Raw genomic sequence first — 14,531 nt, 5'->3', positions numbered from 1 at the left:
CATTATCCACATGAAATGAAGGGATATTGAGTCCAAATGCACTGGGTGCTTTTCACAGCAGACCACCCTTTGTGATGTGTTCCTCTGATTAATTGCAAATATACTCAAGGGAGCAAAGCAGACACTGAAGAGAGGGTTCAAGTATTCTTGCACCAAAAATGCCAGCCCTCCTACACTCGCTGGCATTGGTGGAGCTGCAGGAGAAAGAATGCTTATGTGGCAGACTTTTAGGAGGGAAATGTACTGTGGGGAAAACTGTAAAGCTGCTTCTTTCACCCAAGTAGCTTGAGTGAGAGTGTCTGAATCGAGGCGAACTGCAGAGCAGGGCAGGACTGTTCTCTGCCTAGTAATAATTGTGTTGCAAATGCACCAAGCACATTATTCACCCCCAGGTCAGATCTTCTGGGAAGAGGCTTGTGCACGCTTGGCACAATAATTTGATCCTAAGATTATGTCACCCATAAGAGTCTGAGAAATTCAAAATAGGCAAACCATTTGGGAATGTTTGGAAAACAAACTATCTGGAACCATTCATGGGAGTTGGGATGCCTTGTGTCACATTTTTGCTCTCTGAAGTGTAGGATTCAGACACCAGTTGACTAGCTGAATTCATGTATGCTGCCCATGAAAGCACTGTGCTGTGTTCCAGATACCTTCTCTGACTGTGCAATACCACCAGCCCCAGTAACTGTAAAAATCTTGAGAAGTTTTCAATATGAAGAGGGAGGATGCTGTGTCTGTGTGGTGGTACTTCTGGTTTCATGCTTGCTCTGAGTTATTCTTTGCAATACTATTGCAGTTGGGTTTCAGAAGCAGCAGCGCTTATGTACTTGCAACTAAAAAGAAAGGGAACCAGAACATTCACTAACCTCACTCTGATGCCCCTGCTAAAGCAGTGGGCCTGCTCCTGTCACACTAAAAGCCTCCACTTCTGGTGTGAGAAATTATATTTATGCTGGAATATCTATCAATATCCAAGTTTCATCCTCAGTAATTTAGAGCTACGAAGCTGTAATGCCAAAGAGATGGAAAAGCAATCTGATAGCTCTTAAACTGCTCTTTCTTCCAGACGGTGCCTGGGGCACTAGCTGCTGTAGCTGGGAGTTTTCAATCCCCAGTTCTCTTCTTTCTCAAAAGGATTTCCTTAGACTCCTAAAAAGTGATACCAAACCACCACAGATGAGCAGAAGAGTTTAAAAAGGACCTGACATAACTATGTCTTAGCTACATCTTTATTTGAAGAGAAGTAGAAATCAATTTGAAGTCTGACAGCGTCTAAGGAAGTTGCAAATGCACCTACAGGCATTCTCATTGCTGCACATAGCTGCTCAACTCACTAGTTGGAGTCTGGTTGCCTGCTTTTTTTTTTCTTGCCTTTTTTCCCCATCCTATTATATCCTGACCTCTCATTCACTAATGAAATCATGCTGAGGACATTTTTCCTCACTCCCTTTGGATTTTCACTTGCTAATGCAAATGAATCTCAAAATACCATCTTCCCAAATTATTAAATCCAGGGCTTGGTGTTACATACTGGGCTTACTTGAAGTATCAAACCAGCAAAGAAAGACCAAGAAACAAAACGGGATGTAAACCATGTAAATATTGACAGATTGTTTTTATGACTAAACTATGATTATTCTTTGTTAATTTGTCTATGTTTCAGAAAAGAAGGGAGGAAGTTTGAACAGCAGAGTAGTGGTTTCTTACAGCAGGCAACTGTGTGTTGTGATGTAGAATTTTCTGTTCAAGAAATCCCTCAAAATGAAAAAAGTTCTGAACAAAACCTATGACAGTATCTCACAGCGAGGCAAGTCTGGTGTGTTTAAAAGTAACATCAGTGTGTTTTATGTCTGTATCTGTAATCTGAGATTAAATACACTGTGGATAAGGTTAAAACCATAATTTTTTCTAACCACCTACCAGGCACTTATGGAGTATATTGTTTCCTTTCTGACAGCTAAATTACTAGTAATAAAGCTCTGTATCTTTCCCATGATGGTGTTTGTCCTCTAACATGGTTGTGCAACTGCATCATCTGCCATAAACTGCACCAGTATAAAGATGGCAGAGTCTGGGCCTGTAGCATTTAGTTAACCATTCTGTGTGCCGTTAGCAGAGCTGGTACCTTTCTACCCCCTCCCCTACCTCAGTGCAGGAGGAATAAAGCAACTCAAACTAGTCAATGGCTGCAATTCTGAAAACAGATTTTCTGTGCAGGAAGTTGCCATATGCACAACCATCCTTTTTCTCTTTGAGTAGCAAACAGCCAGAAGGTACTGAGCCCCCTCTCAGTATTGCAGAGGGAAGAATCTCAGTCATGGCTTTGGTAGCTGTGCCCTGCTGTTTTTTTAACCCATTGAGGTATTTTCTAAAGATGCTCTTATTTCCCTGTGCTTGGCTGGTGTTATGGTGACCATTAGTGAATATATCAAGTTACTGGTATGGGAGTAGCCCTGCCAGGAAGCCAGAGGGCATGTTCAGTGCGAACTGTTTTTAGAAGCCCAGTTAGGCACAGCTCTGAGTTGGGTGCCTGCTATGTTAATAGAAGGACTAAATGTTACTTCTCCTACCCCCTGAACTTGAACAGAGCACAGCCTGTCCCTGAGAAAAGCCTTACTTCTGGGTTGATGTCATATTTGGCTACTTGGCACTTAAAGCATTGTGTAAAGGACAGTTTTCTTAAGCTGGGATCAGACAGTTGGATTTTTGAATTTAGAATCTGCCAGATTTCGGGGGGAGAACTTTTTCAAAACAGAAAGGGGAGAAATTTAGAAAGGAAGCAAACAAACAAACAAATAAATGCCCCATCCTCCCCAACATGGGAAATTTTAATGAACAGAATGTGATCAACTAATTCTGTGGGTTAAAGTGAAAATGAAAAGCAAAGTCAAAGCTTCCCCTGCGTCCTTTCTTCCTGATGTTGAAAGAGATCTGTTCCTTGATTCATGAAGGAAGGAAAATGATCTGCCTCAGGAAAATCAAGTTAGGAAGGTAACTTACTGATTTATTTATTTTAGTCTTCTTATGGTGGTATAAAACATCCAGCTGTAAAGTGCACTGGTTTGTAAACTGAGCTGCTCCACTAGAGGTTATTCAGATTAAAACTGCTGGAAGACTCTGAGCACCATCCCAAACAGTAAAGTCCAGCATTTTATCAATTATAATCCCCATGCTTTCCTCCTGTCCTCAGATATCAGTTGTAAGATGGCAGCTTTTATCCAAATCTCCATGAGTTCACACATGATATTTATTAAAAAGCTATTTAAGTACACCAATTATCTCTTATGTTCTGTTCAAAATAGCGGAGGATGTCACATGCTCTCTCGTACTGAGGTTTATTCCTTGATCTGTTTTGCTTTTGAATTGTTAGGGGAATTTTAGAAGCCTGATAGTATGGGAATGGTTGTTTCTTGGCTATATGGGGTATTGATTTGTAAGAGCAGTGATAGTGTAACTGATCAACTAATTAAAAGATTGATAAAGCTTTTTGATAAAGGATGCCATTCTTCTCCTATCTCAGCTCATTTGCGATTGTTTTTTTTGCTAGGTTGAGCATCCAACCCAAACACGTTCATTAGGACCACAAAGATCCCTGTGGGTACTGAGAAGACTATAACCACCACTGCTGACTCATTCACTGCACATGGGAACTGCTACCCCGCCTTTCCCTCCCACCCCCATTTACATGTTATCTGCCCATGGAGTGGGTTCCCTCAACTGGGAACAGGCTTCATCCCTATCTCAGTGGTACCTTTCCTGATAGCCTAATTTTGGCTCTGATCTAGATCCAGTGCCTAGATAGGATAAGTATAAGATTTCAGCCAGATGGATTATGATCAACATTTTCTTTTCAATGTTCTTGGCTCCAACCCCACAGAAGACTGCTTCAGCCCAACAGAATAAAACCCTGTCCTTCAGGCAGCTGAGCCAGTTGCCTTATTTTAGCATGCAATGTGATTATCCTGTATGTTCCATATACAAGGTATTCTACTCAGACCTTCTGGTTTGCACCTGAAATCTGAATTTGCTGCCAACTTTAGGACTACACAGTGTGAACTTCCGTACACAAGTAGATCAAGGCATTAAGAATCTGGACCTATGTATAATATCATAAAAAGATAGTCTTTTATTTCTTACATTTCACCCTGATAAAAAGTAATGTACGTGCTATACTGAGCTCCGTGCTGGTGAGGAAAGCTCCTTGTGAAGCTTATAAACTTATGCAATGCACATAGATAATGACTTTTTTTTTTCCCCAACTTGATTCAGATTATAAATTAATGAGATTTAGTCCACCAGTCCTTACTGAGTAATTCTGCAATCACATATGCATGCTGAGGAAGACCTTTCAGTGAGATTCTTCACAGGGTAAGTCTTTGCCAGCTATTGGAAATGGGATCATTGCAAGATACTAACATTTGCCTGCTACTTATCAAATGTAGCACAAATCTGCCTGGCCTTTTTATTTATTATTTATAATGTAGCAGACAAAGATAATATTCTTAGAATTATTATTGGAAGAATTTGTGACCTGTTATGAAGTGAAAGTGATTTTGATATATGAGCAGTATCAGGAGAAACTGCCAGTGTGAAAACTCAAACCAGATCTGTGTGCATAATAATCTTGTCTCACAGGAAGTGGTGGGAGTAATATGTGAAAGAGGTTGTTCACATGTCAGTATCCTTGGGAGCTCTCTAGGTGACTTTTCCTGCACTTTGTGATATTCTGCAAAAAGAAAGATTTTCCTTCCCCTTCTTGAGCCTTTTTATGTCACAAACTGTACACACAAAGCCATGTCTGTAACAGCTCACAGTGGTTCTTCAGCAAAGCGTGCAAAGTAGGATCAGGTGCAAAACAAAGGTTCCAGTCCATGATGGTGGTTACAACTACAAATCTCACTGCTAGATAATGTTAATCATTAAAGCAAAGGTATTCTTAAAACTTCATTATTAAAGGGTGATTTATCTTTCCACATTATATTGTGATGAATACCACACAAGCTTTCACATTGCTTTCACTCACAGTGCAACTGGAATCACAAACAGTTTTCATAATGAAGTCCACAGCCTGCAAAAGATTTGTATTCCAAGTGTACGTGTAGACCCTGTTGTTCTAGATTGTACTTCTTTCCTGAAGCATGCACTGACAAGCTCTTCAGTGTGTTTATTACTATACAACACTGTGAGCCAAGTAATGTTTATTACTGGTTGCGCATTAGGTCACTCCAGAGTTTCACCACAACAGGGTATGTTTTAAATGGGTTGTGCCTGAAGGGCACTATCCCTTATGGATTAGCTTAGAAGAACCTGAATCTTAATAAGGATATGCTGAGCTCCCACCTCAGCCTCAGGAGAGAGTAAGTGGAGTGACAAGTCCCGTCCTTGTATTCTCCATGCACAACCACTCTTGATTTGTACCTGGTCTTTTTCCAGGGCTCTCTGGGATGAAGGAAATCTTCTGCATGTCCTGTCTCACTCCTTACAGCTGCACTAAAGCCAACCAAAATTACTGGTATGTGTATTATGTTGAATAATTAAGTCTATGTAACTTCATAAATACATGTGTATTACACCTAAGTTATGTTAATAGAGGAAAGATGCATGCATAAATATATGTACCAGACTGCTCCATACAGATGGTATTTATTCTATATTAATTAATATTGCATTCAGAATTTCCTCCCTCTTTAAATATTTTGAACATAATCTTTTAGAATCTAAATGTACACGTACAGATTCTTTTTGTTTTGACAGCTGACCATTGCATTTTATCTTCATTCAACGTAAATGGCATTGGTTTGTTCTTATAAGTAGTATATTATGTATCTTCTATCTAAATGCCATTATTGTAATTCTACTCTCTGCTTAAATCAAGTTAATCAATTGATTTAATCAGTTGAAAGATGGAGAACAAACAATGGTGCTAACCCTCCTGAAATTTGGAGAGTTAATAGGTTGAGTTTGACTGCATTTGAGTCTGCAGGTGTTGGCTTCACTGGCCATCACCTTCTTTTATAGTTTGTTTTTTCTTAGTCACTTGTTTCAAAACAACATTACACATATGCAGCCACTGCTGAGATTTTACTGTTCAGCATAACTTGCTCAGAAATACTGCTTGAGACATGTGGTTTTTGCCTAGTCTTACACTAGAACATTTCTGCCTTACAACCAGAGCCACGCAGATGTGGCTAAAAACAACAAAGCAATGACACTATCATAGATATTCAAACCCCATTGCTTTAAGGGACACTCTAAAGGAAACTAGGCCAAAAAACTGACCTATTTTAAAAGACACGGCAATCTGTTCTTTTAAAAAATGATTCACACTCCATTGAGTCCTTCTCACTCTCCTATACCATGAAAAATATTGTACAGTAGCAAGAATCAGCATTTTTCTCTCTCTGTACAGTTTCCCATATAAATGTTCGAAGCTGAAATATCCAGTTTGACATTTTAGTCTTTCTCCATCACTGATCTTGAGGGGAAAAAAAAAAATCATCTTAAAAATTACCAAATGCACAAACTGAACTAATTAGGTGTAGCTAACTGCAATTGCTACCTCTCTGCACTTTCTCCCTAGCGTTAGCTGCAGTGGACCCATTTGGCAGCCAAAAGGTCTTAGAATCCATAAAGGATTTTTCCTTCTAGGGACTTCCATGTTTTGCATTTGAAAGCCAGGAGCAGTGAGCCATATTTCTCAGTTATTTTGTTGTCTGAAATCTGGCTGTGAAACTCTGTTTACTTTGTGTTGGACTCCCGCCAGAGGAGGCCTGGTTTTAGCAGATGGTCTCAGAGCAGAGGCCAGACATTTCCTGCTGCGTCCGGACGAGGCACTGATAGCACTGCTCTCGGGCACCGGCAGCGCTGTCTTCTGCAGCCACCATGCTAGAGGTGCAGTGACTGTTGGTGGAAAGGTGGTGAAGAGTCCATGAAGCAGCCCCTGGGGCAAAACCCTTCGTGAACAAGGGAGTCCTGACATGGTGCTCAGAGGTGGTGGAGCTGCCAGCCAGAAGATGAGCTGGAGTTTTGACTAAGAAGAGCTGAAGTGTTAACCCAGATGGACATATACCAGTAGTGATGAGCTCTGATTGCTCTGTTCTTCGATAGGACACCCCACTGTCTTGACAGGGATAGAGAGCTGAAAGAAGAAACTGAAAATGGGAGACTATGGCATTGTGTGGTTTTACCTGTCTGCTCTACAGGCACAATGTGCACGTAGCGTTTTCCTTTTCCCCCATTTCTGGGGGGCAACTTCTCGGAGAAAAAAAATCCTTATTGTGTCCTCAGGCTGGTGTTTGATCTTTCAAGACACTGCCTGCTTGCAAGATGGGGAATCAAAGGGCAATGCCATAATTGCAAGCACTTGTTTATCGCTGGATCACTGCCTTGCCAACTTGCATACAGGAGAAAATGCAAACAAATTTCTCAGGAGGCCGTAGGACCTGGAAATCTTCCAGCATTCCTTTAGGCAGCGGTAAGATTAAGAACATCCACAGTTTGTCTGGGGACCTAGAGCTTGGACCAACATAGCTGAAATTCACAGATCCTACATGGCTATATGGCTCTGCATCTGGGGATTTAGTGCTCTCCCATCCTCTGCTATCAGGTACCTGGAGCTACCACATTCCCATGTCAATAATTTGGGTCATGATTTTGTGCAATTGACAAGGACCCTGTGAACTGCAGCAGGCCCTTTCCTTGCACTCAAGCCATTCTGCAGGTAGGCAGTATTTAGTTTTGAATGCTTGTGCCTTTCCAGTTTACTACTGGATCTCAAAAGGAAACTAATCAAGGGAAGACTGAAATGTTGACTGCTTTATTACATGAAACTTGCATATATTTCTCTCTCCTTGGCCTTGATTCTGTCAGAGTCTTCTCAGAATCAGCGCAAGAGACAACTGACAAGATCAGGCATATGTGTAGGGGTCCACATAAACATGGAGCAAGGGCTGCATACCCATTTCATTAGAGCCTTGAAACTGCCTTGCAGAGGTACAAATGACTAAATAGATGGCAAAGCAGAGAACTGGAGCTGTGCTTGCCAAGAAAACTGCTTCCATAACTAGTCAGAGTGGTAGCTAATACTCTGCTGGAGAAGGACTCGTGATCATGTGGCCTACCTCACACTTCCCTAGCAGTTTCTGGTGATTCCTGTTATTTGCCACGTTGCAGTACTGCCCACCACATAACACTTGCACCCACTCCAAACGTGCTGCAAGACCCAGCAAAGCTCTGCAAACCTCTGGTCAAGTAGGATTTCATTATAATTAAAAAAAACCCTTTACGTTACCAGGTTTGAACGCAGCCCAGTTTCTCCTGTCAGTTGGTATGATACGATTTTGAAGGTTTTTGAGATAAACTGGCTATGTTTGTTTTTTTTTTTAATAATTGAAACCATAAAAGCTGAAATATTCATTAAAAGTGGTGAGGTGAATTACTAGTTATTGCACCTTCATTTTAAAGGTGCTACACATGATATGAGATAACAAAACAAAGAGAACCAGAGGGAGATGTCTTGGGCATAGCTCAGGATACACCGAGACAGAGATCCCTAGGGAAGGAGAGCTGCAAAAACCCATCAAAATGGAGTTCACTGAACCAGCGTTTAAAGCTTTTGGAAAGTGTCTTTTTTTAGCAAGCCTTTAAAGTCAATTATTCTCACAGAATATGTTTTATATTTGTCTTGAGGATAAAAATAGCAAGATTTCATTATTTATCTGCCTCAGACCTCAGTCTCTCTGTGTGCAGTCTCTGGCTTTGTGCTAGGCAAGAGGTGGCAGATCCCTCTCTGTTGACAGGGGACAGGGAAAAGTGTCTTTCCCTCAGTGCTGTCTGCTAGCTGGAGAAAGGGCAGCGAGGCTTTCCTCCTTGAAAGCATGAGATGCTATATGCCCTGACTGTCACAGACAATTTATAACGCAAGAAATAACAAACCAAAGCCATGGTAAAGTATAGTAGAGAAGATGCAGGAAAATAGGTTAGACAGTATTTAAGCGAAACTTTTCCCCACAGAGAGGGCTTGTGTTAGAGCCTAAGCTCCAGAAATGGAGGAAAAATAAACACATCTTTTGGAATTAACCTGACAAAATGGAGTTAGCTCCCACCTGTCACAGGACTGCATGGTGGAGATTGTCTTCTTGCAGACAGCCACCTCTTTCTTTCCCCAAAACAGCTCTTTCATTCTCTTTTGAAGGTCAGCCTCTAATGAATATATCTGCCCAGCGCAGCAGGCTTCCAGTGCTTCTGAGTTAGAAGAGACAGGGATTTTAGCACTAATACAGCAACATCAGTTTCCAGATGAGCAAAATCTGTCTGCAGAGCAAAAAGGAAAGGTGGAAGGGAAGCTCCTGGCCTACCTGCTCTGAGCTCAGCTGCTGCTCTTCAATAAAAACAGACATTTGGAAAATGGGAAAAAAATACGAAAGACCCCGGTCCTGGGGTCAGGTTTCTGACATGCTTAAACTCTCACGCATGCCTCTGTTTACAGCAATGGGACTTAAAATTAACTCCTTTGTATTACTTTTTGTATGTTTTTTGCACAGTGCTGACCAGGAGCTCAATCTCTGCGTCAAATGAAGGTGTTCAGAGCTATTAGATAGAAGAACAGTTTTAGTGGTCCCTGGTGGATATTCCCTGGAGGCCTCCAGTCAGTCCATCTGAGTTCAGGTTTGTCTCTTAGCTGCTAAGTAATTTCCCTCAGTGTATCCAAGTTAATTCTGTCAGCCCAAGCTTTTTGTTTACACAATTACTCTGGATCTATTTGTTCTTTTCTTTATAATCATAGAGTCAACTAGGTTGGAAAAGACCTTTAAGATCATCAAGTCCAACTGTTACCCCAGGACTGCCAAGTCCACCACTTTAGTTGTTTATCATCATGTAAACTGCATATCAGATGCCACCAATTTTTCTTTCACCCATTTTGCACAGTGCAGAGACTTGTGTAGGAAACACAAGGCAAGCTCAGCTGGTTGCATAGATCAGCTAAAATGTCCTTTGTGCATGCATCTACCTACTGCGTAAAGGGAAAAATTCCTCACTTGGTGCTAGAATAGGCATGTAACAAACCTGCACCAAACCCCATGGTCAATCACACTGAGGGAATGTGGGGAAAGCACTAAGGGGGAATTACTCCTAACATGAAAAAGACTCTTGGAGAGCAGAATGTGGGCTTCTCTGCTGTATTTCTGCACAACACAGCACCATTTCTTTCAAGCTTCATAGTGGGAAAAAATCTTTAAGAAGAATAATTTAGATTCTTCTTTATTGCTAAGCCTCTTTTTTTACACAAAACGGGACCCCAATCTCACTATGGGCCTCTGCAATCTTATTTTGGGCCTACTACTCAAACACAGCAGTAGAAACTGGCTTGCAGTTGAAAGGCTTCTTCACACCTAAGAAAGCACAGAAAAAAGTTGTGTTGTTTTTAAAGAAGGTGAGTTGATGGTGAGATATGGGCACACAGACATAGCTTTTGAGGCCCACTGACCGCTTCCACCACAAAAATGCAGCCTGGGAGTCTGGCCCACTTATTTAATCTCTGTGCCAATTTAATCACATTGTGCCCTAAAACACCTGGTGTGAGCACAGGGGGGTGGTGGCAGTGCTGGGGTGCCAGCCCCTGCCCAACACTGTTTGCAGAAGAGATGTGACTTATTTTGTTGGTTACACGATGCCCATACAGCTGTACATAAGTATGATGACAATTTGACATGGCTGGGAACTGAATTTGTGAGGAACTAAATAATAAATTTGTCTTCCAACTGCTGGTTTAGACTGAAAGCAACACTGAAATGATGTATTTTTTTTCCCATTTACTGTAATAGTCTACAGTCCTGCAAACACAATCCACGTTTGTTGAACTTCATTCTGATGTGTAGGCCCATCAATTTCAGTCTGGACCAATCGAACATTTTTAGGGCTGGGATCCCTGTGGGTTAAGCTGCAGTTAGGCAGACGTCACAGGGTCCAACTAAAGATCTCAACAGGGACAACCCTGGCTGTGTTGATACAATTGGTATTAAGTGGAAATTGCCACAAAACTAGAAAATGTCACCCAGGGCATTCCCCTTTCTCGTTTACATGCATATTGAAGTAGTTTTCCTGCAAAAAGCACAGCAGTTAGGGATTTAAAATTGATTACTTTTCTGTTTACTTCTGATTACAATTTTTACTTGTGTTTTTCTCTTCTTTTTTGGATGCCCTTCAGAAATTTCCAGTAAAAGTTAAAAAACTGCTTTTAATAAGAGGCAGGAACAAGACAGCTTAGTTTTTGTGGTTCTGATGAGAAGTTTTATAAGAAGAAAATCACCATCGTCATAGCCATTAATATTCTGATTCTGGAGCAGCGGAGAGTAAGCAAAGATTTGGTTTTGAAAAGTATCCCTTTGGCTGGTGACGCAGTAATTCACAAATACCCATCTCCCACATTTAGCAACGCCGTCTCCATGCGTTTTTACATTGTACGTTGTCTTTTGGCGCACATTTTCTGTGATTAGCATAGGCTTCTTCCTTGCATACCACTGTCAGGAAGGGGACCTGTGTGTTCATCCCCTGCCAAGTAAAACTGTGAATTAGCATCAGAACACTCGTGGAATTGGAATCATTGGGAAAAGAAAGGATATACAGGGGCAGCTTGAGCCGGCTTTTCTGTTCACAGAAAGCTTGGGGGGAAAGGCCCGAGGGAGTCGTGGCACCACAGCCTCGTTTATGTGCAGGGGACACAGAAGACCGAGGGCAAGCGGCAGCCCGGCTTGCCTCGATGGCTGGCGGCACGGCAGGGACACGGGAGCAGCGAGGCATTGATTGTATTTTCATTTACAACTACCGATGACTTGAGGAGCTGCCCGCGCTGGGGGCAGGGGAAGGTGCCGGCGGCAGCGGCTGTGGTGCAGCCCGCTGATGTAATGCTGCCGCCGCCGCCGCAGGACCGGGGTTCACGTGGCTCCTGCGCGCAGCTCTGCGCTCGGTGCACCCGTACGGATCATGCACACCGCCGTGCACTAAATACAGACAGCTGTCTCTAAACCCGTACGTACATACGCACCATCACACGTGTGTTACTCTCGCTGCCGCGCGCAGCAGGGGCCGCCCCGATCCGGGGACACCCCATCATCCGCGCCCGGGATATCGCCGGGGCCGACCCCCAGCTCGGGCTCACCGTCTCGGCCGCGCCCCCGAACCCGGCCCCCCCCCTCTTCCCGGCGGCGGCGCGGGGCGGCCCGTCTGCTCGGGCAGCGCCGAGCCTGCGCACTGCGGCGCCCGGGCGGGCACGGCGGCCGCGGGGCGAGGAGCGGCGGCGCGGGGCGGGCCGGGCCAGGTGCTGCGAGGCGGGGGGAGCGCGGAGCGACCCTGCGCGGGGGCGGCGGCGGAGGCCGTGCCGCCATGCGCCGTGCCTCGGGCCGGGCTCGCCATCCTGCGGCGTAGCGGCGGGACGCGGCTTGGCTTTCCGCCCGTGATGTCCCCCGGGCAACAGGGGAAGGCGACTCACTCGAGGGCTGCGGCAGAGGCCTAGTGCGGCCAGCGCCGCTCCGCGTCCCCGCTGCCGCGTCCCCATGGCCGAGGAGCAGCAGCCAGAGGGGCAGCCGCCGCGGCGGCTCGCCGGCACCCCCGTGCCCGGCGGGGCCCTGCCGGCCCTAGTGCCGGGGCTGCAAGGCGGTGAGGCCAGCGCGCTGCAGCACAAGATCTGCAGCTCCATCTGGTAAGGGCCGGGCCCCGCCGCCGCGCCGCCCGGGTCGGCTGGCCCCAGGCCAGGGCTCGGTACGCGGTGGGGGGGGAAGGGAAGAGGGCGCTGCGCGGGCGCGGAGGCGGCGCGGGGAGGGGGGGAGCGCGGCCCCTTTGTGCCGCGGTGCGCGGAGCCTCCTGCCCCCTCCCCCTCCTAAGAGGGGGGCTGAACCCCCTGCCGCGCAGCGCGGAAAACACGCGTGGCCGCGGGCAGGTGCCGCTCGGGCGGCCGCAGGGCCGGCGCTGCTGCCCTGCTCGGTGCTGGTTGTTCCCCAGGAACGAGGCAGCCCGGCTGTGCCGGGGTGGGTTAGTGGGGCTGCCCGCTTGTGTGCGGGGATAATGGTAGCTACGGGGCGGCTCTGCTCAGCCGGATGGGTGCAGTCTCACCTGCAGAATCAGTCGGCGTCTTACACGGCGCCCTGTTTTTACATCTGTTTTTCTTCACGTTCACGTGAGACCCCCAGCACAGTGTTGATGCAGCAGGGAATGCAGAGCATCGCATTAAGGGTGCATTTTTTCCAGCTTCCCTGTAAACCTCTGTTCTGAGTTTCCAGTCTGGCACTTGAAATACATTTTTGGCTAAAACTTGTGATGAGGGTTTGCAAGTTCCTGCACAGGAATCCAGTTGTTTTGGGGGTATTTTTTCTTAAAAATGAAAACAGAATTCATAATAAACCAACATTTTACTTCATAGTATTTATTTTATGTGCATTTTGGGTTAAGAATTAAATGGAGTTGATCTTGCCCCGCAAATAAAATACTTGGGTTTTGGTTTTAATCTGGAAGTTAGCTGTCACCTGCAGCATTTATATTTTGCCTGTTTTTCAAAGCTGCTTTTGGCTGAGGAGGCTGATAAAAGTATTGTGAAAGTTGGGAGTTGTAATTATAGGTTACTCGTACATAGTGTTTTCCTTTATACACATCATATGTATATATTTATACACATCCTCATCCTAATAAAAACATACTGATCTAGCTTGTGTAATACTTCATATTGTAATTAGATTTTATGGTTTGAATTGATGTAGTTGGAAAACAAAAATAATCAAAAGTATAATTTTGCCTTCAGATTTTATTATCGTATGGCATACTGAAATAGCATTTATTGTTGGGTTGTTGGTTGTTTTGGTTGTTAAACAGTAATAATTCATTGTCCTTAATCCACACTTGCTACCTTTTGTTTTGGTTTTCTCTGCAATGTGACCTAGGGAAGGAATACGAACTGCAGAATTTCCTGTCTGTTTAGATCACGAAATCTTCACACCCTCTTAATTTATTATGGTATTTAGTCATGGCCTTTTGGTATTTTCTTCTCTTTCCATGAACATGCTGCTTGGAAATGAGCATCAGAGAACATGTTTACATTGCATTCAGATTAGGTATCATGTCCAAGTTGAAGACAAAATGGCTACTAAGTAAAACCTCTGCTTTTATGATAGGTTTTCTTCTCAAGGAAATAAAAGCATATATGTTAGCCTTTTAAGTGGAAGCTATCTACTTGATTCAGGTAAACTGAATGAGTAGCATGAGCCCATGTTTGGTACAAAGGAATGGAGGGTTTTACCCGGTGCCAACTGCCTGTGAGCAGCAGAGGTTTAGCCAGCACCTTGCAGCCCTGTCTCCTGGTACTTTCGCGGAGGCTCCTCACCTATGTGCGAGCGTTTCTCCTGGCTACCTGCTTCCTGCACCAGGCTGGGACTTCCCTGCTGCTTTCAGTCAGTATCCGTTCCCTGCAGTTACACTGTTGAAATGCAGTATTTGAAGATAAAGTTATTTTTTAGAAGAAAACCTTTTCTTTGATATCTTTA

General features: G+C 44.3%; 1 protein-coding gene across 3 annotated transcripts in view; it reads left to right on the top strand.

Moving 5' to 3' along the window:
* Window positions 1–5,414: 5,414 nt before the first annotated feature.
* RFX7 (regulatory factor X7) overlaps window positions 5,415–14,531 on the top strand; it is a 53,231-nt gene continuing 44,114 nt past the window's right edge. The window contains exons 1-2 of one of the 3 annotated variants that reach the window (XM_057398113.1): window positions 5,415–5,515; window positions 9,546–9,669. Coding sequence is in view for 1 of the 3 variants with exons in the window: in XM_057398104.1 (XP_057254087.1) it covers window positions 12,555–12,700 (146 nt within the window). In the remaining 2 variants the exon portion in view is untranslated. Of the gene's footprint in view, window positions 5,516–9,545; window positions 9,670–12,306; window positions 12,701–14,531 lie in introns of those variants that run through there. The other 2 variants (XM_057398104.1, XM_057398122.1) reach the window with 2 other exon arrangements.

The sequence above is a fragment of the Pezoporus wallicus genome, unplaced genomic scaffold (genome assembly GCF_028554395.1).
Source record: "Pezoporus wallicus isolate ANWC-B61680 ecotype Strahan unplaced genomic scaffold, APGP_CSIRO_Pwel_v1 contig_3952, whole genome shotgun sequence".
Lineage (NCBI taxonomy): Eukaryota > Metazoa > Chordata > Aves > Psittaciformes > Psittacidae > Pezoporus > Pezoporus wallicus.
This window is presented reverse-complemented; position numbering and strand designations above follow the sequence as displayed.